Consider the following 27,250-nt stretch of genomic DNA (forward strand, 5'->3'; position numbering starts at 1 on the left):
ACCTCCTGGCCCCGCCCCCAGCCCAACGGCAGCCAGCGGGGCGCACCGCCCACCCAGGGTGCGAGGCCGCGGGCGGGCTCGCCCGGCGATTGGCCGGGAGGGGTGCGAGGGGCACGCGGGCGGGGGCGGGGGCGGGGGGCGGGCACATGCGCGCAGGCGGCGCGGCCGGCACGCGGCGCTCGAGCTCCCAGCTTAAATGAGCCTGGGCTCCCAGCGCCCCGCACTTCAGCTGCGGCCGCAGGCGGAGCGGCCGGTGGCGGTGCCGGCCCTCGCGTCCGAGCTCCTGGGCTCCCAGGCGGTCGATGGGACGGAGCGCCGTGGAGCAGGAGGCGGCGGCCGTCGAGGGGCTGGGTCAGCGCGAGAGCCCGCCGCGGGGCTCGGGCATGGCGGGCCGCAGGACCTGAGCCCTGCCCCGCGGGGAGCAACCTGGTGGCGGGCGATGGGGACGGAGCGGGGCTGCAGCCGCGCCGAGCCGTGAGCGCCCCGCTTCCGCCGCCGCAGCCGCCGCCGCAGCCGCCGCCTCCTCATCGCCGCCTCGGCCCCTCGCTAGGCGCCGGGCCGCTTGGGATCATGGCCCTGGAGCAGCTCTGCTCGGTCCTCAAAGGTAAGCGCCCGGGGCCGCGGACGGCGCCCCCTGCGGGCGAGGCCGGCCTCTTCGCGTCCCTGCCCGGCGCCGGGCGCCCGACGCGCCCCTTTGTCTGGCACGAGCGGACCGCGGATCCCCGCTCCCGCTGGGATCCACTTGTTCCGCGAGTGCTTCTTCCTAGCTCTCTGCGTGTACCTTGGCGGGGGACCCGGGAAGCTCATCGGGATTCGGCGGCCCAGCCGGCCCTGCGAGCTGTGCCCTCGCGCCTCTTCCTCGGAATTCCGTACATCGCTTTGCAAAGTTGTAGGGTTCGGGCGAGTGGAGCGAAGGCTGGTCTTTTCAGTATTAGTAACAGAAAGTCAGTCCTAGCGAACAATAAAAAGCCCAGCTGAGGCGTCGCGGAGCGGTTCTCGAAAAGCCCCGCGGTGACTGGCGGCGAAACGGCCTGCCCGCCGGCCGGGTCCCACCTGCTGCGGCCGCGGAGGCTGCGGCACCACTGCGGGCGCCGCGACCCGGCCCGGCCCGGAGACGCTGCTCGGGGCTGCGCCCGGGCGCTCCCGGGACCTCAGATACCCTGCCGCCGCTGTCTGATTCTTTCTGGTTTGTTGTACCGGGAAATAAAACAGTCGGCTTGCCAAGTCCACAAAGCTCCAAAACATACTACAGCTGCTTTGCATTTTCCAGGAGGTGTAATATTAGATTAAAATTTATGTACATGGATAATTAAGATTGTGATACAAAGTTGTTTCTGAAAATCGAACTGAATAAATCCTTTTTTTCGGCCCTGAGAGGAAAACACCACTACCAATAAAGGGCTTCTCTTTTCTGCTACTGACTTAGATTGAAAACTGAATAGCTGTGTATTTGTAATGTTACGAAATGTTCTTTTTCAAAATATAGGGTAAGGCGTTAAGGCATTGATTAGCGGTACCATATACCGCTTTTCATTGTATCTTAATATTTGTACAGTGAAAAATTTTGGGTTTTTCCCACCCATTAACACTTTTGAATTTTGTTTTACTGAAAAATTCAGTATGATTTTGCATTCAATTTTAGTTGCAAAAATTACTCCATATATTTCTAAATTTATAATTGAGATATCAGCAATTTAGCTCTCCACTATATATGTGTAATTTGTACAAAGGTAACCTAGGACTGTTTCAGTCACTCCATAAATCATTAATGATTTCCTCATTATATTAAAATGTTAAAACTCTGAAACTAATTTCTATAGTCTTTCCTGTCTGTAGTTCCCAATTTACATCGCCATTCCTTGGAAATTAAGATTTTGTTTTACTTTTTCAAAATAAATCATTCGCACAGTAGGGTTTGTGATAGTGCTCCTTATCTGAATTTGCTTCGTTGTCCTCATTCCCTTAGGATGTTCAGTATAATAAGGACGTTCCATCTGAGTAGCCCCCTCTGGGGAGAAATCACGTAGATCTGTTATACAGCTCTACCTGCAGAACTTGACGAAACTGGGCTGGATAGGACGGAATCTGATACTCCCGGAGTGGTGAAGGGTTTTGCAGCTTTTCTGCCTTTGCGTTTGTCGTTGGTACACACTGCCCTCTCTGGCCACCAGCGTGAAGCATTTAGTGTTTGCACCTTTCAGGAAAGGATTCTGTGGTTGATGGCAGAGCTACAGTGGGAACAATGAATTTCGGTAATACCTGGCTTTTCTTTTTTTCTACACTATTTTTATGCAGCCTAGACTATTTTTACACGCTGATGTATTTTTAAAGTTCAGACTAACTTGTGGTTGTTAGGCTTACTAGAGCAAGGCTTACTAGAGCAAGCTATTTTTAAGTCTTCTAAAGTTCATGGATATGTGCTTGTACATAGGAGGAATCCCTCTGGGAAGATTCAAGAAATTAACAAAAGTTGATTCTAAGAAAAAGATCTAAGAGACTGAGAAGAGTAAAAGGAAGACTTCTGTTTCACTGCCCACCCATTTGTATCACTTGATTTTTTTTTTTAAACCAAATGCATGTGTTACCTATACAAATATTGGTGTTTTTAATCTTAAAAAATTACATTTTAAAAAATGCTGGCTTTTTCTGGTGCTTCCATTCATTGTGTGCACCAGTGCATAAAAAAGTAGCTCTTAAGGTGTAAATTGTTTCAACATTGAAGAGGTTCTTATCAGAAGCAGTTATTTAACATCTGCATAATTACAGATATTACCTACCAAAAGCCTTGTTTGGAATATTATGGTCAGTTTCTACTAAAACAAATCAGCCATAATGAGTGTGTGGAATTTTAAGTAGAAGGTAATTTTCTTTAAGATGCCATTGATTCTTAGGTTTTACTTTCAGCAGTGAGAACAAAAGGATAACTCTGCTAGGCTTTTAAACCTTTCATATATTGTTAAAACTGAATAATTCACTTTTAACGGTTTATGATCACTCCAAGTCTAATAAAATTTGACTTGTATCAAAATTAAGTATCATAGTCACATGAAAATATTAGGCTTATAAACCCATTTTCCACTGTTCATTCTGCAGACTTGTGTCAGGAGAATCCTATACTCAATTATATTTAAATCTATAAACTGTGGTTAAATTTATGGTGTTACAGTGCATAAGTGGCACTGTATTTTAAAAATCTTATTTGATATTGTGACAAATAATAACTCGTGTCCTTCATCCTTAAGTCTTTTTCAAGAAATTAAACAATACAGAAAAATAAGTACCATACTGAAAAGTTATCCTTTTAAGAAGGAAGATTTTAAACATAGATAGCCTTGTTAAAAGCTAACTTTATTTCCTCCCCCTACCCCTGGGAGTTAGACAAAATGTTTTATTAGTACCGTTGAGAAATCTGACTAAATGATGGTTTTATTATAATTTGATAATTTGATTACTTGAATCTAATTATCTGTTTTGAAACCAAACTGACCTTTTAGGAAAAACGTACAGTGCTGTAATACACACACATGCACATTATAAGTTCAAATCAAAGCCATTTTCAAAGCCCGTTTAGGAATAAGATAGAAAAAAGATTAACTATTATATAAGTAAAGTTCATTATCTAAAATTCTAAAGAATAATCCAAGTTCTGCTCTTGGTTACTACCAATTCAGCACAATCCCCTGTCATTTTAAAATTTATGATTCTTCAGAATAATTGATTTTTTTTTTTTAATGTGTTCCTGGGGCACTTTGAGATCCCACTTAGTGTGGTCTTTAAGTTGCAAAGGGGAATCCTAAAAGGTTTCCAAACTTTGCTTAACAGAACTCCCTCAAAGGAACTCTTGGTGGAGGGAGGAGAGGTAGGTCTTAAAAAAATCGAACAAGGTTGCTTTGATTGCTGTGGGGCCTCACCTTCTCAGTCGCTCATCAGAGTGACCCAGATTAACTGACACTTATTAGCATATTTGTTCATGAAATTACAGGGTGTACTAATCTGAAGGTTCAATTTGTCCTAGTCAAAATGACATTTAAATATATTGGTTTAAGTATGCCCAGGATAATATATTGGAAATTACAGTGTTAGTGGGTAAGAAGACATCAAAAATACTCATCAAAATGTAACCTGGTCCCGTTAAAATCCGATGGTAGCTGCTGTGGATGTCTGAGGAAGACTCCGATGTTCTTAGAGCATACAACTATACTGCCATCTCCAGAGCGTTTTGACTAACAAGAAGGTTGTCACATTCTGCAGGCAAGAAAAAGCACTTCTGCAGTTATGCTTTCTTTGAAGTGATTGGCAGTGTGATTAGCATGAAATGGTTGGAGTGATCCCAGAGTTCTTCAAGCTCCATCTTCCTTCTTAACTAAAAAGTAAAATTGAGTTTGATTAAACTAGGGTACTTTTTTGTTCTTTGGAACAAAAAGTTACTACTACCTCAAGTATATGGACTCCAGTTTAACTCCGTTCTGCTTCAGAAAACAGATGCAGGGAGACCAGGTAGGCAGTTGTTACATTATGGGATCTCATGACAAGTTTACCAAACCTTACCTTTACCACTTGGATGCTGAAAACAGGAAAGCTTAGAAAGAGGTATGTTTAATTACTAACAAAGGTAAAGTGAGTTAGCTTGATAAAAGTAAGAGAAGTAGCATATCTGAAAAGGAAAACAATCTATTCTCTTTTGTCCCCTGACTTATGCTCAAAGGAAAGAAGCTGGGTCATCTGTGTGCCTGCTCTTAACCAAGGTTTGTGCTTGTTAATTTGTTAGTCTGGCTCTCTGTGCTGTGTGTTGTTGTTACAAAGGAGATATAACCAGGATTATGCTTAGTCACTTCATATATTCATCTAATTTTGAGTGCTGTTGTGGGCCAGCCAGTCTTCTCGTCACTAGAGATGCATAAGTGAATCAGACAAGTCCCTCTTTCTAGTAGGAAGAGACAGATAATAATAGTGGGTAATATAAGTCGTAATTGAAATACTATTTATGTATTTGTTTGTTGTGCATTATTATTTATGTATTTGTTTATGTATAAAACAAGATGAAGAAAATATGGAGCTTCTTTAGCTGTCGGAGAGCCCTCACAAGACTTGAGTCACAGGAAGGAACCAGCCATGCAGCGTGAGTCTGGGCAGAAGGAATAACTGGTCCCTAAGGCAAGAGTTAGCTTGGTGTGTTGGAGTAATGGAAAGGCCTTTGCAGCTGTAGCTAGCAGTCGGAAGGTCAGCAGGATGGTCAGGACATAGGACTTCTGAAGTCAGAGTAAGAAGTATAGATTTATTCTAAATGGAATGGGACTCTGTTGGAAGATTTTATGAAAGGCTGTGATGTGATCTGATCTATATTTTGAAAGGATCACTGGCTGGTGGGTACAGAGTAGGTTAAAGGGGACTATGGGATGCATGAGACGAGTGCTCGGGCTGGTGCACTGGGATGACCCAGAGGGATGGGGTGGGGAGGAGGGCGGGAGGGGGGTTCAGGATGGGGAGGAGGGCGGGAGGGGGGTTCAGGATGGGGAGGAGGGCGGGAGGGGGGATCGGGATGGGGAACACATGTAAATCCATGGCTGATTCATGTCAATGTATGGCAAAAACCACTACAATATTGTAAAGTAATTAGCCTCCAACTAATAAAAATAAATGAAAAATAAAATAAAAGAGACTATGGCAGAAGTAACCAGTTTTCTTCCAATATCCGTTTTACCTTTCAGTGGATCTCTCAACTTTAAGCACACGATCACCCAAAATAAATACTAGATTTTCCAGGTTTCCTTGGGATTAGGTATGCCCATGTGACTAAGTCCGACAGTTACATGTGTGTTCAACTTTGGGGGAGTGGTGGTGGTTTTGTTACTCAGTTAGAATTTTTGTTTTGACATTATGGTAGATTCTAAGCAAATGTTTTTAAAGGAAGGAGGAATGCCCTGTGTCATTTCCTCATTCTTGCTAAGTGTAATGCAGGCATGGTAGCTGTAAACATATAGTACTTGGCACTCCAGCCTCTATACTGGCCCATAAGATGACCTTGGGAATGAAGTCGTGTACAACTGAACAGTAAGATAGAAGCAGCTCAGCCTCTTTGTTTCTTTCTGTATACTATCACTTTCCTGTTGAAGCTGTCTTTAAAGTGTGGTTCCAGGGCCAACAGCGTTAGCGTCACTAGGGAATTTGTTATAGTGCAAGTTTTCAAGCCCCACTCCAGACTTACTGGATCAAAATCTCTGGAAGTAATGCCACACATACACACACGCCGCCCGCCCCCCCCCCCCCCAGTCTGTGTTTTAATAAACCTTCCAGGTGAATATGATCCACACTAAAGTTTGAAAACTGCTGTCCCAGTAATTTATTTCTCAAACATGGAAGAACTGAGTAGGATGTGTACATTTTTAATCCTCGATATATATTACCAGATTAACCTCCTCAAAGCTGTGACACTTTACAGTCCAGTGACAACGTAAGTCAGTTTCCTATATCCTGACCGATACTAGAATCTGTATTTTTTATATTAGTAAGGCTGAATTTCTCCATTGTTTTTTTCTTGGCTCTTTTCTCTAGTGGCATAATCTTTTTTTCCCATTTATTTGTAGTTTTTATGTTTCAGTCTTTTGTGAATGAAGTTGTTCCCTACCCAAAAGTATGAATTCACCTTTTTCTCATTCTGCTATTAATTTTTCTATTTAGCTTGAAAAGGGGATCTACTTTTTTTCCAAATAATTGACAAGTTATCCCAGAACCATTCATTAAAACTGCCCTCTCAACAAGTATTTCAAATATTATATAAATTGTAATAAATTCTGGGACATATATGTCTGTTTCTGAGCTTTTTTCTTTTCTTCCATTTTCTAACCTAGAAGCCCATTGAGAATAAAGACCATGTCTTTTTGTTTCATTGTAGTTCCAGGGACTGACTCAGCTACCTGTAATGCAGTGAATGCTAGTAATGTTTGTTGACAGATACCAGTTTTTTCCTCCACCATTGCTACATTTTACAATTCTTGTAGCTTTATTATTTTTATGCATTATTATTTTAAGCATATTATTTTCATGAATTTTTTTATATTTTTCTTGGCCAATATGGAAAAGTCTTTAAGATGACCATCAGAAGCATTTTAAGTATCTAGAAAAAAGCTAAGATTTTTATTAAAACATCATTAAATATTATATGACTTACTGGGAAGAATTGTTATCTTTACATCGTTTCATTCCAATGTGTTTCATTCCAATACATTCCAAAATGTATTACTTCTCTATTGTATTACATTTATTTACTTACTTGTTTAATTTATTTTAGTCTTACGCCCTTCCCTTAATAGGTGTAATAATTTTCCTGGTAATTATCTTGGGACTTGGTGGGTTTTAAAATAACATTGTCTATAAATAATAGTTTTGCCTCCTTTCCAGTATTTATTGTATTGGCCAGAGTTGCCACTATTAAGTAACAGTGAAAAGAATAAACCTGACCTTGATTTTTACTTGATTGAAAAGTACAGCCTTAAACTGGAAGGTCTGGAGACAAGATTGCAGGTGGAATGCTAATAACGATGATTAAGGGTTAAGAGGAGTAGCTTGGAGGGTTTTATTTAATACCTTGAAGAGCACCTGTCTTTATCATTTAGGCCTTCATGTTTAAGTCAGATCTGTATAGTACCCTACGCTAAACTCCAAAATCAGAGGTGAGAACACACCTGGTGGGTACTACTTTTTTCAAACATGAGATCGCAAGCAATTCTCTGTGTAACTAAACTTTGGGGTTGTGGAGTTTAGAATCTTTAATTTGGCATGAATTTCTTTTCTTTTTTTTTTTTTTGGCATGGATTTCTGCTTTAAAGAATTAGTGCCTTCCTGGGTATGTTGTTTTTGAATTCAAAGTGTGAAATCTTTCTGGATTTGAGAAATTATTGACCCTTTGGTAAGAGAAAGAAGGGAACAAGTGACACATAGATCAGGGCTAAGGACAGAACAAAGCACAACAGCACTGCTTCACGTACTGGATAATTCCAATGTTTGGCATCAGTGGGGTTTGTTTTAATATCTCAGCCTGATTATAGCAAGCAGTTTGCAAAGATCTTATTGTACAACTGGGGGAAAACTATGTTTATTATGATACAGAATTTAGAATGATTAATCGTTACAACTGAATCACCACAGCTATCACTATATATTTCTGTCCCCAATTGTTCAAACTTGCCTTATCCATTCCTTTTATTCAGTGGCATGGTTCATTTGGTTGATTGAGTTGTGAGTAGTAACATTTGGGGAGGGGGATTATGAGCAACACCCTATATAAAGTAGAAGGAATAACAAGGTTATTTGGTCTAATTTATCTTTAATATGATTTTTCTACCTCAGTTGTATATTGTGTGCAAATTACCTAAATCATGTTTTAAAAAGACATGGTTTTTTTAGTCATTATATAGTATAATTTTCCAAGCACAATTCATCTTTTTGCCATAGTTTTACTGTTCTCCTGGTTTCGATTTATTGATTTCTTACTTTCCCTTTCTGCCTGACTTTGTATTACTTACATACTATGAATTACAACTGTGAAAACTGGTAAATTGTTATGCCTGTGAATCAGGAGGAAAGGTACAATGAGCACAAAATTTTGACCAGTTGTATATCATCTGAGATGATATATCTTAGGAAATAGTGTCCTCTGTCAAGATACATTGATACAGTTTTGATATTTGCTGAATTGTCAAATATCTATTATTATTCTAGTTTGTTTTTCTTTTTTTGGCCTTTTCTTACTGCTTGCAGGATCTTAGTTCCCAGACCAGGGATTGAACCCAGGCCCTCAGAGGACGAGGCTCAGCATCCTAGCCACTGGACCACTAGAGGATGCCCTGATTTTTCTTTTTGATCAGGAATCTTATGTGTTTTGTGTTTGTTTTTTTAAACAGTGTTTCAAAACTCTATTCCCCTAACTCTGAGCCAGTGCAAAGATGTGAAGAGTTTGGAGAAAGGATTGTTCCTACCTAGCATGAGATCTTCAATACTACTAGCAACCAAAGAAAAGGAGGGGTAATTAAAGTTGTTGAGAGTTGACAGAGGAAACAGAGGTCAACAAGGATACAGCAAACCAAAGATGAAGATGTATGATTAGATTAGAAGATGTAAACAGCACAAGATCACAAGAACTCTTAGTACATTGGTGACTTTGAGTAGTAGATGTCTAGTACATGGTACTGAGTGAAGAATGGCTTGACCATCTGCCAGTCCCTTCACTAGCAATCTCTTCTGTGCCTCCATCTCCGTCACCCCTGCACATCCTTTAAGTTACTAGATGCAGGTAACACTGCATCTGAGTCATAATCGTGTCATAAATGTCTCCTCCTCCCCATTTACACTGCCACTGCTCTGCTTCGAGACCTGGGCATCTTTACTTCCTAAATGGCCCCTCTTTATAAAAGTTCAGATTCCACACAATCATCAAGATTAGTGATCTGAAACACAAATGCGATAATGTCACGCTCTAGTTTAAAAAAAGAAAACTCAGTTATTTCTCCTTGTCGTCAAAGGTTTAAACTCTTCAGCGTGGCGTTCAAGGCTTTTTAAAATCAGATCTCATCCTTTTTTTTTTTTTTTTTGCCTTCACTGAGTCTCTGTTGCTCTCCTTGGACTTTGTCTAGTTGCAGCGCTGCGGCCGCTCTCCGCTGCAGTGCACAGGCTTCTCGTCGCCGTGGTTTCTTGTGGAGCCCGGGCCCCAGGCATGCAGGCTTCAGTAGCTGCAGAAGGCAGCCTCAGTCGTGGTGGCTCACAGGCTTAATTGCCTCGTGTGCGGAGTCTTCCCTGGCCAGGGAGCAAACCCATGTCTCCTGCACTGGCAGGGGGATTCTCATCCACTGAGCCTCCAGGGAACACCCTCATCCTGCTATTTCTAACCTGATGTATCCCTTTTCCCCTCCACATGCTAACTGTTCTGTCCTACTCAGAATTCACTAACACTTCCTAGGTGAGTTTTCATTGTCTAAGCTATTTCTTTCTCCCTCTCCTGGGTAGAAGTTCTATTAGGTTTCACTAGAATAGACCTTTTTTCCCTAAAGTTTTCCTCACTCTGTTCCTCTTAACCCCCAACAGAATGAACAAATGGTTCCCTTTTCTGCTTCCGTTGTTTTCTGTGTAATCCCTGCTAAATTCTTTTTTACCTTGTAGATTGTCTTTGACAATAGGATGAAAGTCTGTCCTACTATCTATGGTTTAGCAGAATGCCTAGCACATATAAAGGGCTCTGTGCAGTTTGCATCATCATCATCTCATTTCATCTCCGCAACAGCCTGTGTGGCTGGTGTTATTAGTACAGCATCCCCATTTTGCAAACAAGTAAACTGAGCTGAAAAGGTCTCACAGCTGGTAGAAACCAAAATTTGAACCCCAAACCTAAATCCACCTAACTCCTTGGAAGTCCATTCTCTTATAACTGTTTTGCTTTATGTCTCTCCTGCCTTAATCTGTGCCTGCTATCCAGTAGGTGCTCTGACATGCTTGCTGACTGACTGAATGAATAATACAAATTCCATTTCACACAAGAGGCTGATAATGTGGTTTCCATTGAGAGAATGAAAGATACCAGTGCACCATTAAAAAGAATGTGTTACCGTCAAAACACAAACATATACAAAACAGTAGATTATTCATTGGGGGTCAGAAATGTTAAACGTGGGGGGAGGGGAGAAGCTCCATTTTCTAAGTAGTGCTAGCTTTTGTAACGCAGGACACAGCAGCGTAGCACAGCTATAGAATGTCTAGAGTTGATTTCCAGGAGACTGCTGCCCCCTTACTTCTCTTTTTATTATGAATGTTCTTACAAGTCATATAATCTACTTGAACTTTCACTGGCATAATATATTGCAAAGCTAGCCATAATGCGTGTAAGGTCTGAGGAGGTAGAGTACAGTAAATAGAGGATAATTGGGATCAGCACAGTTCGTTGTACAAGGAAAAAAAGGTATGTATTTTTGCATTCATCATAAATTGAAAATGTACTTATTAGTGCTTGTATAAATGAGTGTGATATCAATTGTGTTTTTTCTTGGGTTGTCTTGTCAAATAGTAACTCAAGAACATAACAATTAATAGTATTGAGTGTGAATGTTAGTAAGAAATAGGTTTTAGTTCGTTTTTTTTTTTTTTTTTGGTCACCTCATTTTTCTCATAAACTTGGTAAAATCTAATATAGATCAACTTTTTAACTTATCTTCTCTTATTTCTCTAGTGTTGTTAGTAACAATACTTGTAGTGGAAGGAATTGCTGTGGCCCAAAAGACCCAAGGTAAAGAATTTACAATGCTAATTTACTACATGTTCAGAGCAGTAGGATGGCTTTTTGGAAGGATTACAACTTTGGCGTACTATTTCCATAATCCCTCTGGGGTGTTTCAGTGACCTAAGGCTTTCTGTCAATCTATCAGCTTTAATTCAGCCAGGTTCAGCTGCAGTTAACTAGAGTAAATTGTTACAGTGTAAAGTCTTACACTGATACATTTTAGAAATTTGCATAACTGGTGACTCCTAGAACACTATGGATTATGTCCAAAAATTAAATAAGATTCATGCTTTATCACCAAGCAAAAAATAAAAATCTCTTTTTCCAGTGTAGACAAATGAAATATTTCCATCAATATCTTATTCAAACCCCTGAGGACATGTTCCAGTTATTGTTTATGAAAGAGGATTAGCTAGTATGATTTTTGAGCCAGATTTTTATTTCAGAGTTTAGTACGTTTCCTAAATAACCTGACTTATTTTCATCAAAGTTATACATACACCTGACAAAAATTAAAGCATTCTAAAAAGATAATTAGGAAAAATCAGTCTACCAGCCTCCCAAACCCCACTTCTCCATGGTAGTCTACTAGCCTACCAAACTACTCTCTTAGCTGATTCTTTTGGTATTTTCCTGCATATTTCAGAATAACAAAGTATATGGTTATTCTCAGTTATTTCAGTTTGAAGTAGTAGATAATAATTTTCCCACCATGGAAGATAAGAAATTAGCTCTTTCTTGTACCTACTCATCTCCCCCAGCTACATATAAATGTTCTTTTTAACTTCGCACCTGCAGTACCCATGTCAGTATTTTTACAATTCTGGTTACATGTGTTCAAGTCACCACTGGGCTTTTTCAATCAGATAATTTTATCTTTAGTTGTAGGAAATTTCTCTTTCCCTTTTTTCTTGTTTAATTTTTAAAATTCCCTTTTCTCCATTTTCTCTCCTGTCTTTAAGGAATTCTTATTATTTGGTTACTTTTTAAAAAAAAATTTTTCTGTTTTTCCATTTCTCATTTAACTGTTTTCTTCTCAGTAGCCTTCACTGAGACTTCTAAACCAAAAATTGGAAAACTTATTTTCTATAAAGGGCCAGAGAGTAATTGTTTAAGGCTTTGCAGGCCATTATAGCCACAGGAGCACCTACCTAGCTCTGCAACTGTAGGGTAAAAGCATGAATGGGCATGTACATATTCCACTGAATTTGATTTTACAGTAACAGGCAGCAGACCAGATTTGGTCCAAGGCCATAGTTTATGGGAAGTGAAAGTGTTAGTCACTCAGTGGTGTCTGACTCTTTGCGACCCCATGGACTGTATGTAGTCTACCATGGAATTCTCCAGGCAAGAATACTGGAATGGGTAGCCATTCCCTTCTCTGGAGAATCTTCCCGACCCAGGGATCAAACCTGGGTTTCCTGCATTGCAGGCACATTCTTTACAGTCTGAGCCACTTCTGCTCTAAATTGTTTTTTTTTTTTTTTTAATTCTATTTTTAGAAACTTTCTTTTGTTTTCTAAATAATCTCTTTTTCAGAGTATGCTGTGTTCTTGTGTTATAGATGCACATTTGACCCTTGAACAGTGCAGAGGCTAGGATTAGAGTTTAGGGTTAGTCAGAAACCTGCCTGTGACTGCTGACGGCCCCCTGTGTTTGAGGTTCTGCATCCTCACGTTCAGCCAACTACAGACGCACACTACACACTTAGACTGCACCCATGTGGTTCACACCTGTGTTGTTCAAAGGCCAGCTACTCCCTTGTTCTCTGAGAAGATTAAATGGTAGTTTGGTTTAGTGTTTTTTTTTTTTTTTTTTAATATTCTAAAATCTTTGCTTCTTCAGAGTCGCTTTTTTATTTGTCTTTAATCTGTTTTTCACATTGGAGGCTTCCCTCACATGTCTGGTGCTCTGCTTGTTAGCCGTCTGCAAGTGTAGACAGGGCTTTTTACTGCTGCCTTTCCTGGTGAATGATTGAATCCACCTATGAATATTTTTCTTTGGACTCATCAGTTTCCCCAGAAAAGGTTAAGATTGCATTTCCTGCTTAGAGGCTCTATATCTGACCCAGAGGCCTTTGGGGAGTTGAGTGGGGCGGGGGAGGAGGGGAGTGTGGTTCAGCATGTTACCGTTCAGCGCATCTCCCTGTCTTCATGTTGGTACTTTCACCTTCTGCTGTGCCTGATGCTCCCTGGCCCAGCAACCCTGTTTGCTTTCTCCAAAGAAATAGAATTATTTTCTGATGTGGTGATAGAGCGGCATCTACCTGGATTTGTGGAGTGGGAGAGGGCATTAGGAGTCAAACTGATTGCACAGACTTTTAACCGAGCCTCATGTTTTTAAAAATACCCAAATTCACCACTTCCACCTCCGCTTCTAGAGATACCTACTACTGCCAGTAGTTATTATTGCATCTATCTATTTGTACTTACGGGTTTATGCCCTTAAAAAAAGTATTTATTGTTGTTTAAGTGGACTCCGAAGAAGGAGCAGAGCTAAATGCATGTGTTCAATCTACAACGTTTAACTAAAATAAAAGCCCTTTGCAATCTTTAAATCTTATTTCACTTTGAGTTAAACTAAATGTGGAGGTACCATACCTGAGATAAACTCCTGGAATTCTTTTATTTTTGTGTCAGAATTGAATTTTATAGTGTTTTACTAATTTATCAGATTCTCCTACATGTTTTTGCCCTTGTAAAATCTAAGCATTTTATTTCACTGTTCTTTTACATGGCAGATTTGTCCTCTAGAGCAAATGCTTCTGCTGTATTCAATCTATTATGCTAAATTTGACAATGGTTCTTAAATTGTGTGTGTGTAACTCAGTGGGCAGTTGTTTGGGGAAGTTGTAGGGGAAACTGTAACTAATGTTTTAAACTTTCCCTAAGATGGACAAAATATTGGAATGAAGCACGTTCCTGCAACCCAGTGTGGCATTTGGGTTCGAACCAGCAATGGAGGTCATTTTGCTTCACCAAATTATCCTGACTCATATCCACCAAACAAGGAATGTATCTACATTTTGGAAGGTATTTGACCAATTTCTGTCTTTCATTGGATGAATGTTAACTTTTTTTGTAAAACTAAATAACTGGTTAAATGCTCTTTTTAAACCAGTTTGAACAAAATTTAAATATGTATTTTAATTAAATCCTAATCATTATAAAGATTTCTTAATACTTCCAACATTAACAAAATAATGGTTGAAATTTTATAAGAATTTTTATTCTCCTAAAATACATTTAACTAAATGCATCAGTATATATGGGAAACTTCTCTGATAAGAAACTTAAACTTACTGACATCTCTTATTAGGCTTTATACAAATTTATGTCCATAGTTACATCATATGTTTCTTTCATTTCTTCTGTTTTTCTGTTCCATCATGGTACATTGTATCTCATGAATTAAGCATTAGCTTCTCAACTCTTTTAATTTTGAGCATGCTGCTACATTTAACTAATTTAATATATAGCATATGCCAAAGAGAAAGATTACTGTAATTCTACAGATAGCATTATTATTAACATACAATATAACATTTATTATGAATTTTATATATAGTAACTTTCAGTATGATCCTCATCTATAAAACAGTAACAGAGCAGTTTGTACTTTTCTCACTGTGTCAGGACATTTTTACTTTTTCTTGTTCACTTGCCCTGATTTACTTAATCTTTTTTTCTAGCTGCTCCACGTCAAAGAATAGAATTGACCTTTGATGAACATTATTATATAGAACCATCATTTGAATGTCGGTTTGATCACTTGGAAATTCGAGATGGGCCATTTGGTTTCTCTCCACTTATAGATCGTTACTGTGGTGTGAAAAGCCCTCCATTAATTAGATCAACAGGGAGATTCATGTGGATTAAGTTCAATTCTGATGAAGAACTTGAAGGACTGGGATTTCGAGCAAAATATTCATTTATCCCAGGTAAATAAGTTATTGTTTTAGTAGCGAGGTCTGACTGGTTTTAGAATCTTAAGACTAGAAAACAGAAAATCGAGTCAAGTTTATCAAATAAAGGTTTTAAAGAAATTACCAAAGTCAAAGGGAAATCAGCCCATGAATAAATATTTTTAAAAAATTAGAAATCGAGCTGTAACACTTGAATTTTGAGGCATATCATATATGGTGTTATATTATTTCTTAGATTTATTTAAGTTTTATAGCATATATCAAGGCCAAAGACATCACAATAAATAGATTTTAAAATTAATTCAACAAATTGTCTTTTTATGATCTCTACCAAAAATTATTTTGGCAGGTTTTTTCCCTTTGGAATGGTTGAATTAAACACTCATTTGAATAAACAGTCCCTAGAAAATACTGAACAGTAGAAAGAATAGTGCTCTGTACTTAAGAGGCAAAGGATCTGGTTTGAATCTTTTCTGTGCCACCTGCTAGCTATAAAGTTTAGTATTAAGCAGGACTTGTGCCTGAGCATTGCTGTTGATAAGATAGGAATATCTTCGTGAGGCTGCCATAAGTAATTACCAGAAACTTGGCAGCTGAAAACAGTGGTAATTTATTATCTCAGAGTTCTGGAGGCCAGCATCCAGCAGGGTCACTTCCCTCTAGGAACTCTAGGGGATAATCCTTTCCTAGCCTCTTCTTTGGCGGCTGCCCCAGCATTCCTGCACTTGTGGCCTCATCACTCTAACCTCTGCCTCCATCTTCACAGCTCCCCCCACCCATCTTCTCAGAATGCTTACCTTAATCACATCCTTTGCCTTAGAATGTAATATTCACTTTTTTTTAACCTTATAAGGTAATAAGGTAACCTTTTAACCTTATAGGGTAATAGTCATAGGTTGTGACCATTGTGATGTGGACATATATTTGGGTGGTGGGAGAGGATCTCCATCTTACCTACCGCAGTTATGTGGAAACGCTTTGTAGTCCTCAGAACCTGTCCACTGTAATCGTAAGCGTATCCCTAATGCAGAAGCCCGAAGATACACTAGTTATTACTCCTGTCTTCAAAGAACTCACAGATTTAACAAGATGAAAAAGTAACTTAATGTAAGAATCATATAATCTTTTTATTTATGTTTTCATGCAAGAAATATACTAACTTAAAAAAATTTTTTAATTAGAACAGCCAAATGAAAATATCATAACTTTATCACCCTATAAATAAAAAACCAATATAAATAATATGGTATGTATCACTTCAGATGTTTTTATCTTTTTATTTTATTTTATATAGCAGAGATCATGCTATTCTTTCAACTGTTATTAGTCTTTTTTTTTCCCCTGAACAATATATTCAGCTTTTTTTTACCTGTTAGTTTTAAGTGTCACTTCAGTATTTAAGTTCTCAATGTCAAAATGATAACACTTTCAGAAAGTAAAATTTATACTTTTTTTTTTTTTTTTTTTTCAGAAATTTTAAGCTTATAGCAAACTGAGTAGAAACTACAGAGTTAGGGTATACCTTCTAACCACCCCCGTACACACAGCTACCGCTGAAACCTAAGATGAACATCCAGCACCCAGGGTACATTTGTTACAACTCATGAACCTGCAGCGACACAGCACCATCACCTGAAGTCTGCTCTTTACATTAGGGTTCACTCTTGCTGCCATACATTCTGTGAGTTTGGGTAGATGTAGTGATGTAATGATATATCTACCAATACAGTATCATATGGAATATTCCAGCTGCCCTAAAAGCCCTGTGTGCCCCACGTATTCATCCCTCCCACTCCAACCCTGGCAACCAGTGATCCTTTTACTGTCTCCATAGTTTTGCCCTTTCCAGAATGCCATGCAGTATGACATAGCCTACAGTATGTAGCCTTTTCAGGCTGGCTTCTTCACTTAGGAATATTTGTTTAAGGTTCCTCCGTATTTTTTCATGGCTTGGTAACTTTTCTTTTTTTAGTGCTGAATAATACTTCATTATATGAATGTACCACAGTTTGTTTATTTATTGTGTAGAAGGATATCTTGGCTGCTTCCAGGTTTTAGCAACCACAGATAAACCTACTGTAGACATCCATATGCAGCCATTTGTGTGAACAAGTTTTTAACTCATTTGGCTAAGTACCGTGGAGTGCAATTTGCTGTATCATATTAAAATTTGTCTTAAATTTTTCCTTAAATGGAGAGTGGTGATGTTTGCACAGCATTGTGAATATACATAATGCCACTGAACTGTATGCTTAAAAATGGATGAAAGGGTAAATATTAAATTTTACTACAATAAAAATAAATTTTAAAATTATAAACAGATGTCTAAAAAAACTTAATTTGAAAATTCACATAGGAGACATATATATAAACTTGTCAGAATGAAAAAATTGCTAGTCTAAAATATCTTTAGAATCTTTAGCCTGTTTAAACCTATTTTAATTGACAGTTTTTTATATGTAACTGATTGCTTAATTCTTGTTAATTTCTTTTTTTTTTTTTTGCCATGCTCCATGGCATGCAAAATCTTCCTGACCAGGGATTGAACCCATGTCCTCTGCAGTGGAAGCACGGAATCTTGACCATTGACTTTCAGCATGATTATCAAAGTACATGTTGAAAAATGTAGGAAAAATTTTAGCTTAATTTAGAATACATCACAGAGACTATTCTTTTTTAACTTAACCCAACCTCTGTAAATAAAAGAAAGTAACAACACTTCACCAATTTTACAGAGATGTGTCAAAGAGAAATCTAAATCTTAACCAGCATTAGAGTAAAAAAAATCACAGCAACTATCTGGCAAGTGAATCAGAACTTCACATGTAGGCAAGAATTCTAGGGATATTGTCACTATTGGACTAAAATTTTCAGAGTTATTCCAGTTACTTCCAGGAAGTAGGAACCCATTACGAGCCTCTGCCTCAACAAATATCACCAGTAGCTCAGAGAATTTCATGTATGTAAAAGATACTAGTTTCTCATCATTAGTAGATTTCATCCACATTTACAAATCCCTGGACAAAATTATTTTATAAATATGGTTTAAATAACTAGATAGCCATGATTTAGTTATTCATGAGTTGCCTATTTATTTTGACCTTTTTTTTCTTTAGTAGTAAGATTGTGGCATCCTCACCCACATTATAAAAGTAACATGATAGAGAAAGAAAAATTGTTTAGAGATTTAGAATCTATTGCTGATTTTGCCATTATATTATCTAAAACAGTCATCATCCCTCTCTGATTCAGTTTGCTCGTCTATAAAATAGAATATTAGATGATCTTGATGTTATTGTTAGTAGCATAATGTTAAACATAAGGTATGTAGAAACTCTGATGTACTATAAAATGCAAATGTAAGGTAATTAGTCTAGAAATCTTAAACATTTTATTCTTATTTTAATGTGTCTATATTTTAACCATAAACCATATGAAGTTGCTCTCATGATACATATAATAGAAAAAGAACTGCTTTTCTTCCAAGAATCTTTACATATAAAGTTGCCTGACTTTGTTTTTTAATATTTTTAAAAGCATTGTTCAAATGATTAAGGTACCTTTTTTCTTTCAGGTAGTCTAAACGTATTTGCAAAAACCTGACTCTATGTAAGACTTTTTTATATGATGTATTTTTGGTGCTGAAGTATCAATTCAGTTAATTGATTTAGTTCTTAAAAATCAAATACCTGTCCAATTTAATTAAATCAATTATTTCAATATAAAGTATTGGTTGTCAACTTTCTGTGAACTGTTTCACAGGGCAGAATATCCTATATATCATTTAGTTATCTTTCTTTTTACTGCCATTGTGAAAATACAGCTCATTAAGCTACTACAGTTGGCTTCCCAGGTGGCTCAGTGGTTAAGAATCTGCCTGCCAATGCAAGAGACACAAGAGACACGGGTTTGATCCCTGGGTCAGGAAGATCCCCTGGAATAGGAAATTGCAACCCACTCCAGTATTCTTGCCTGGAAAATTCCAGGCAAGACAGGGGAACCTGGTGGGCTACAGCCTGTAGCTTAGTCACTCAGTCCTGTCCAACTCTGTGACCCCATGGACTGTAGCCCCAAGGCTCCTCTGTCCATGGGTATTTTCCAGGCAAGAATACTGGGCTGGGCTGCCATGCCCTCCTACAGGGGATCTTCCCAAACCAGGGCTTGATCCCGGGTCTCCTGCATTGCAGGCTGATTCTTGACCATCTCAGCCACCAGGGAAGCCCAAGGCTATCAGTGGGGATATCAGTGGGGTGGGCATCAGGCCTGCCTGCTTCCCTGAGTTACCAGGGAAGCCTGGGCTACAGCCTGTGGGGTCACAAAGAGCTGGACATAACTGAGCGCACGCATTCACAGCTACTACTGTGGTGAGCAGGAGTAAATTATGCGTAACATAAAGTTCACTATCTTAGCCCTGTTAAATGTACAAGTCAGTGGCATTGAGTACATACACAGTGTTGTGCAGCCATAGCCACTGTCCATCTCCAAAACTGTTTTGTCTTCCCAAGCTGAAATTCTGTCCCCATGAAATACTTAACTCCAATTGCCCTATCCCTGCAACCCTGTGAAAACAATCTCTATTAATTTGACTAATCTGGGCACCTCAGTAAATTTAATCTTACACTGTCCTTAACTGTCTGGCTTATTTTACTTAGCATAATGTTTCAAGACTCATCCATGTTATATAGCATATGTCAGAATTTCATTCCTTTTTAAGACTGGATAATATTTCGTTGTAGTCTATATCTTACTACTAGCTACTGCAGTTGAGAAAGAGTTGTAAGTTTTCAGGTAGCATAAATAAGTTATTAATTCACAATATCAAAAATATAAGCATTATCATTTTTAAAAACATCAATCCTGTAAGAGAGCAGTGCTTTGTAGTATACACCAATGAAAGCTTTCTCTTGCTTTGTTATTAAATGCAGCATTAGATATAAGACACTAAGCCTTAAATTAACTCTAAAATATCTCAGTGCCAATCACTTTCTTCTTTTCTCTGTTACAGATCCAGACTTTACTTACCTAGGAGGTATTTTAAATCCCATCCCAGGTTTAGTATATTACCTCTTTTTTTTTCTCATGGCATCTTTGATTAGTCTTATTTTCCTTTGAACATCATTCATCTGTTCTTTCTAGATTGCCAGTTTGAGCTGTCAGGAGCTGATGGAATAGTGCGTTCTAGTCAGGTAGAACAAGAGGAAAAGACAAAACCTGGCCAAGCAGTTGACTGCATATGGACGATTAAAGCCACTCCAAAAGCTAAGGTAGTATGAAGTACGCAGTCACTTCTGAGAATAACATAATAAGATGTGGTTTGTACAATGTGTTATTTGGTTCATGCAGATATTTACTGGTTAGTTAAACTGATGTTGCAACTTTTTAAAAATTTATTGAACATCTAACATCAGCATTGTTTTAGTTAAATAAATTACAATATAAACTTTAGGAATTTACACATACATTAATATTCTTATTTTAAGATTCTTAAAATCTGTGTATTCCTAGACAGACAGTACAGGTATTGATCAGTGTGATCATAGATTCATAAACATCTTCATGAGCAGGTAAAACAGGCCATAAGAGGTTGAAGTGTCTTGTCAGAGGTCTCAGTGTTGGTTATAACAGTGTCAAAACCAAAGTACAAATATATTGTCTTAGTTCTGTGTTCTGATCATGCTGTCCTCTACTAATCATGTAGAATTTTTATTGGAAAGTACCACAGGGAAGGATGCTTTTACATAGCTGACAGATTGAGACTGGTTCCTAACTACTACTGCTTTTTGCTTTTAATTTCTACCTCTGGGAATAGTAACAGTTAAAATTGTATTTATTGTATATATGTGTGTGTGTGTGTGTGTGTGTGTGTAAAAAGAGGAAAAAAAGAGTGAGGGTAAGAGAACAAACCTTTAAAGAATTAACAAAAATCAAATTTAAAGTTGCTGGTAATGTGATGGATTAGATAACCTGAAAACCTACCTGTTACAAAATACCTAGAAGCATTGAATAATATATAATAGACATCCTTTTTAAAGCATAGATAATCCCTCCTAAAGAAGATAATTCTTACGAACTAGAAGTGCATGAACTATAAACCAGAGCAATAAGCTGAAAACTTGCAATTGGTGGTACAAATACCCCTTGCTGATTTCAGTAACCTGTGACTACTCGGGTGAACATGGCAGGAGCGTGGTATTACCCACACTGAGACAAATAAAAAGCCTAGGGTTCATGTGGCCTTTGCGAGGTTCATCACATAAAGCTGGAACCCACAAAGGGAGATGATTGCCTTGAAATGGTAAAAAAAAAAAAAACCCACAAACTCTTCCATGAGCACAAGTTGTAACAAAAGAAGCTTGTCTTTCTGGGCTCAGTCTCAGGATGGGGGTGAGGCTGAGGTCTCCCCTAACAGTTGATACCTAGAAACCTGTCTTTATTAGTTTGGGGTGTAAATTTATGTTCCATGTTCAGCCCAGGAATCACTTAGCCCCAAAATGAACAAAATGGTCCTGGGCTTATTACACCTTTTGATGCATCTGGCACAGATAAATACAAATAGCCATGTAGGCTACAGATTGCCATAGATAAAACAATAGACCCCAAAATTAGACAGCATATAGGTGAACAACCCACCGCAAGTTTAGCACACAAAATAGCAGGAAGTTTCTTAGATCCCCAAGATCTGAAGTGTTTTTTATATCCAACAAGTAGTTATCAAAATATGAGAAAGAAAAATACCAAGTAAACTTAAAAAATAACCACATAGATCTTCCTCAAGTAAAAAGTATAGTATTGAGAGACAGATTTGAGAAAATTACCCAGAAAGTAGCTTGAGGATGGGAGACAGTGGCAATTTATTAAGAAAATCCTAAGAAATAACAAAAGGCATTGACATACAGTGATTCTCAAAGCAAGGGAAAAAAGTCTTAACTGACCCTAAGTTTCATTCAGCATCACAGACAACACAAATGTCTCCAAAACCACTAAAGAGAGAAGAGACTGCCTAGAAAGAATAACAAAGGAATGACCAATAGCAAAATAGAAGCCAGCAAGCAATAGAATAACATCTTCAAAGTGCTATGGGAAAAAATTAACCAGCAATCTAAAATTCAAACATTCCATGTCCAACTAAACTGTCATTCAAGAATTAGGACAAAATTAAGGTATCTGGGGGCAAAAATAGTAATCAAACCAAGTGCTACAGTTAAATTCCAAATGTATCTGTTTTAGGTTAACTACAGAGAATTTTGAAAATACAAAAACATCAGAGAAATAAATATTAAAAGAGCTAGTATAACCATTAAAATTGAAATCAAGATGGTCACTAACTCATAAGGAGGATATATTTTAAATTTTATGTATTAATATAGCCTCAAAATATACAAAACATGAATTGACAGTTGTCAAGGGAAAACTGTGACAAATCCACAGTATTATAATGTGTAAATCTTTTAACCTTTCAATAATTTAATCAAGCATGCAAAAAAAAAATGTCAAGGCTTAGGTTTAAAAAACCCAGTGTGCCGAATGGAACATGGTATTCTAACTCCCAACATTCAGAGATTTTGCATTCTCCACAGGCATGCATGAAACATTTATGGAAACTGACCCATACACTGGATGGGAAAAGAGAAGTCTCACATACACACCAGTGCTTGGTAACATACAGAGCATTCTGTGACAAAAGTACAATTAAATTAGCTACCAGAAACCAAAAGATAACTTTAAAACTCCATATGGCACTAGTAAAGTTGGATAGTTGCTTGTAGATCAGTGAAGTTAGAACGAATCTTCATACCATACATACACAAAAATAAACTCAAGATGGGTTAGAGACTTAAAACAAACTTTGAAACTCTTGGAAGAGAACATAGGCAAGCATTCTCTGACATAAATTGTACCAATGTTTTCTTAGGTCAGTCTCCCATGGCAATATAATTAAAATAAGCAAATGGTACCTAATCAAACTTACAAGCTTTTGCACAGCCAAGGAAACTATAAACAAAATGAAAAGACAAGCTACTGAATGAGAGAAAATATTTGCAAATAATGCACTGACAAGGGCTTAATTTCCAAAATATTCAAACAGCTCATACAACTCAACAAAGAAACAACCCAAGCGAAAAATGGGCAGAAAACCTGTATAGACATTTCTCCAAAGAAAAAATATAGATGGCCTGTGGGCATGTGAAAAAGTGCTCAACATTGCTAATGACTAGAGAAATGCAAATAAAAACTACCATGAGGTACCACCTCACACTGGTCAGAATGGCCGTCGTTAAAAAGTCTACAAATAGTGTATACTAATGCGGGTGTGGAAAAAAGGGAACGCGCCTACACTATTGGTGGAATGTAAGTTGGTGCAACCACTATGGAAAACAGTACAGGGGTTCCTCAAGAAACTAAAAATAGAATTACCATGTGATCCAGGAGTTGCACTCCTGGGCATATATCCAGATAAAGCTGTAGTGCCTTCCTGTGTTCCTAGCAGCACTATTTACAGTAGCCAAGACATGGAAGCAATGTAAATATTCATCGACAGTTGAAAGGATGAAGATGTGTTACATGTATGCAATGGAATACTACTCAGCCATAAAAAAAGAACAAAATAATGCCATTTGCAGCAACATGAATGGAACTAGCTATTATCATGCTAAGTGAAGTAAGTCAGAAAAAGAAAGACAAATACTGTAGGATATACTTACATGTGGAATATAAAATAGGACCCAAAGGAACCTGCCTGCAAAACAGAAACAGTCTTACAGATGTGGAGAACAGACGTTTGATTGCCTAGGAGGAGGGACGGTGGGGAAGAGATGGAGTGGGAGTTTGGGGTTAACACATGCAAACTATTATATAGAATGGATAAACAACAAAGTCCTACTATATAGCACAGGGAACTATATTCAATAGATTAGTTAAACCATTATGGAAAACTGTATCTTTAGAATGTGTATATATACATATACACACATGCCTATATATGTGTATAACTGAATAATTTTGCTGTACAGCAGAAATTAACACTGTAAGTCAACTAAACTTCAATTTTAAAAAGTTTAGAAATAATATATCGTCTACGGCCATACCACCCTGAACACACCCAATCTCGTCTGATCTCGGAAGCTAAGCAGGGTCGGGCCTGGTTAGTACTTGGATGGGAGAAGTAATATATCATCTACTAATTGATACATCACAGAGGAAATCAGGATGAAAATTTTAACACATTTATAAAAAAAAATTTAGCAACAGTGAAAATACTACATATCGTAACTTACAGGATATCCCTAAATGTACTTCAGGGAACTTGAGATCATAAATACCAATATTAGAAGAAGAAAAAGATTTAAACTTAATGAGCTAAAATTCAGCTAAAGAAGCTAAAAGAATGACTGAAGAATCCAAAGGATGATAATAGAAGAGCAGAGATAAATGAACTTCAAAATTTATAAAAAGGAAGATTCAACAAAACCAAAAGCTGGCCTTTTGTTTAAAAAATAATAGCAACAAGCATACTTCTGGCAAGATTAATGTAGAAAAAAGACAATATTAGAAGTGGAAAAGGTCATTCACTCAACTATAGCTGCGATTAAAAAAAAAAGACATTGTAAGACAAACTATGGAGAATACTTTTAAGAACAACAAAGAGTAGCATTTCCTCAATAAATTGCAAAGGGAAAAAGAAAACCAGCAGGGGAACATGCAGATTAAAAAAGTACGAGTCAGATGAGTTTGGATCCAAACACTACAAAAGGCAAGGAGCACTAACAGACAATGAGAAGTCTGAACACTAGAATTTGATACTAAGAAATTATTCATTTGTTTGGTTAGTAATAATATGAAGTTATTTTTTAACGTCTTTAACATTACATATGAAACTAATTACACATAAAATGATATCTCTAGAATTTGTCGCAGAATAATATGTGAGAGGCAGAAGTGAAAGTGTGAAGGGTGTGAATGTGAAAGTTGCTTAGTCATGTCCGACTCTGCGGCTCCATGGATTATGTAGTCCATGGAGTTCTCCAGGCCATAATACTGGGGTGGGTAGCCTTTCCCTTCTCCAGGGGATCTTCCCAACCCAAGGATTGATCCCAGGTCTCCCGCATTGCAGGCAGATTCTTTACCAGCTGAGCCACCAGAAAGCACACGCATACTGGAGTGGGTAACCCATCCCTTCTCCGGGGGATCTTCCCGACCCTGGAATCAAACCGGGATTTCCTGTGTTGCAGGCGGATTCTTTATCAGGGAAGATAAAGCTAAAGTTAGGGAATGGGTAAAATGAGTTTATCGTACTATTTTGTCTGCTTTTGTATGTTTGAAATTTTCCATAATTGAAGTACTTTAGATTGTTCTTTGCTAATACATTTGTGAACAGTCTAAGTGAACAGTTTACTGAAATATATAATATATGTGTATACATACATGTTTACATATATATAATTTATCAAAGTCAAAGAAATAAAAAACCTAAATAAACTCTTAACAAATTGACAAAATTGATTTTGTATTAGGTTGATACAAAACTAATTGTGGCTTTGCATTGTTGAACTTTGCCATTTGATATTGGAGTGCATTCTTAAATAAATGTTGTATTATAATCATTTTAATATGCATTTCTCACTTTATTTTTTTGATAATGACTATTACTTGCAGTTTATATTTATTTTAAACTGTAGAAATGATGTTAGACAAAAAGCATTTTTGAGCAGTTTTCTTATTTGAGTTCAAATGGGCCAAAAAGCAGCAGAGACAATTCTCAACATCAGAAGTGCATCTGGCCCAGGAACTACTAATGAACGTACAGTGCAGTGGCAGTTCAGGAAATTTCACAAAGGATACACGAGCCTTGAAGATGACAGTAGTGGCCAGCCATCAGAAGTTGATAACAACCAAATGAAAGCCATCATTGAAGCTGATCCTCTTAGAACTACACAAGAAGTTGCCCAAGAACTCAACGTCAACCATTCTGTGGTCATTTGGCATTTGAAGCAAATTAGAAAGGTGGAAAAGCTTGATAAGTTGATATCTCATGCTGCTGCTGCTAAGTCCCTTCAGTCGTGTCCGACTCTGTGCAACCCCATCAAAGGCAGCCAACCAGGCTCCTCTGTCCCTGGGATTCTCCAGGCAAGAATACTGGAGTAGGTTGCCATTTCCTTCTCCATGATATCTCATGAGCTAACCACAAATCAAAAGAATTTTTGTTTTCTCTTATTGTACTCAACAACAGCAAACCATTTCTCAGTTGGATTGTATGACAACCAGCAATGACCAGCTCAGTGACTGGACCAAGAAGAAGCTCCAAAGCACTTCCCAAAGTCAAACTTGCACCCAAAAAAGGTCATGGTCACTGTTTGGTGGTCTGCTGCCAGTTTGATCCACTACAGCTTTCTGAATCCTGACAGAAGCAATCCATCTGAGAAGTATGCTCAGCAAGTCAATGAGATGCACCAAAAACCTCAATGCCTGCAGCTGGCCTTGGTCAATGGAGTGGGTCAGTTCTAATATATAGTGGAACTATATGTAATCTTGTTCTGTATTTTCCAAGTCTACTGTAAATGTGTTCTCATACTTTCATAAAGTAAAAACATAAAAATTAAATGAGCCTCATTTTTCTCCATAATATCTGACTGACTACATGTTGCACATCCAGTGCTTCAAAAGTTGAATGAATTAGAAGTTTTGCCTCATCCAGCATATTCACCTGACCTCTAGCCAATGGACTGCCACTTTTTCAAGCGTCTTGACAACTTTTTGCAGGGAAAGCACTTCCATAACCAGCAGGATGCAGGAAATGCTTTCCGAGAGTTTGTTGAATACTGCAGCATGGATTTTTATGTTACAGGAAGAAACAAACTTATATCTTGTTGGCAAAAATGTGTTGATTGTAGTGGTTCCTATTTTGACTAATATAAATATGTTTGAATCTAGTTAAAATGATTTAAAATTCACAATCCAAAAACTCAGTTACTTTTGTACCAAGCTAATACTTAAAATATGGTAACAGAAAAACTGCCCAAATTAGATTTTACCAAATATTTAAGGAACATGGTATATAAACTGTT

General features: G+C 38.0%; 1 protein-coding gene across 2 annotated transcripts in view; it reads left to right on the forward strand.

Annotated features, from left to right (window-relative positions):
• Position 1: 1 nt before the first annotated feature.
• Positions 2-27,250, forward strand: part of NETO2 (neuropilin and tolloid like 2) — a 71,405-nt gene continuing 44,156 nt past the window's right edge. The window contains exons 1-6 of one of the 2 annotated variants that reach the window (XM_020905247.2): positions 2-604; positions 11,213-11,269; positions 14,155-14,295; positions 14,955-15,203; positions 20,194-20,238; positions 20,325-20,452. In XM_020905247.2, the coding sequence (XP_020760906.2) occupies positions 571-604; positions 11,213-11,269; positions 14,155-14,295; positions 14,955-15,203; positions 20,194-20,238; positions 20,325-20,452 (654 nt within the window). In that variant the 5' untranslated portion in view covers positions 2-570. The remainder of the gene's footprint in view (positions 605-11,212; positions 11,270-14,154; positions 14,296-14,954; positions 15,204-20,193; positions 20,239-20,324; positions 20,453-27,250) is intronic. The other variant, XM_020905248.2, reaches the window with a different exon arrangement.

The sequence above is a fragment of the Odocoileus virginianus genome, chromosome 20 (genome assembly GCF_023699985.2).
Source record: "Odocoileus virginianus isolate 20LAN1187 ecotype Illinois chromosome 20, Ovbor_1.2, whole genome shotgun sequence".
NCBI lineage: Eukaryota > Metazoa > Chordata > Mammalia > Artiodactyla > Cervidae > Odocoileus > Odocoileus virginianus.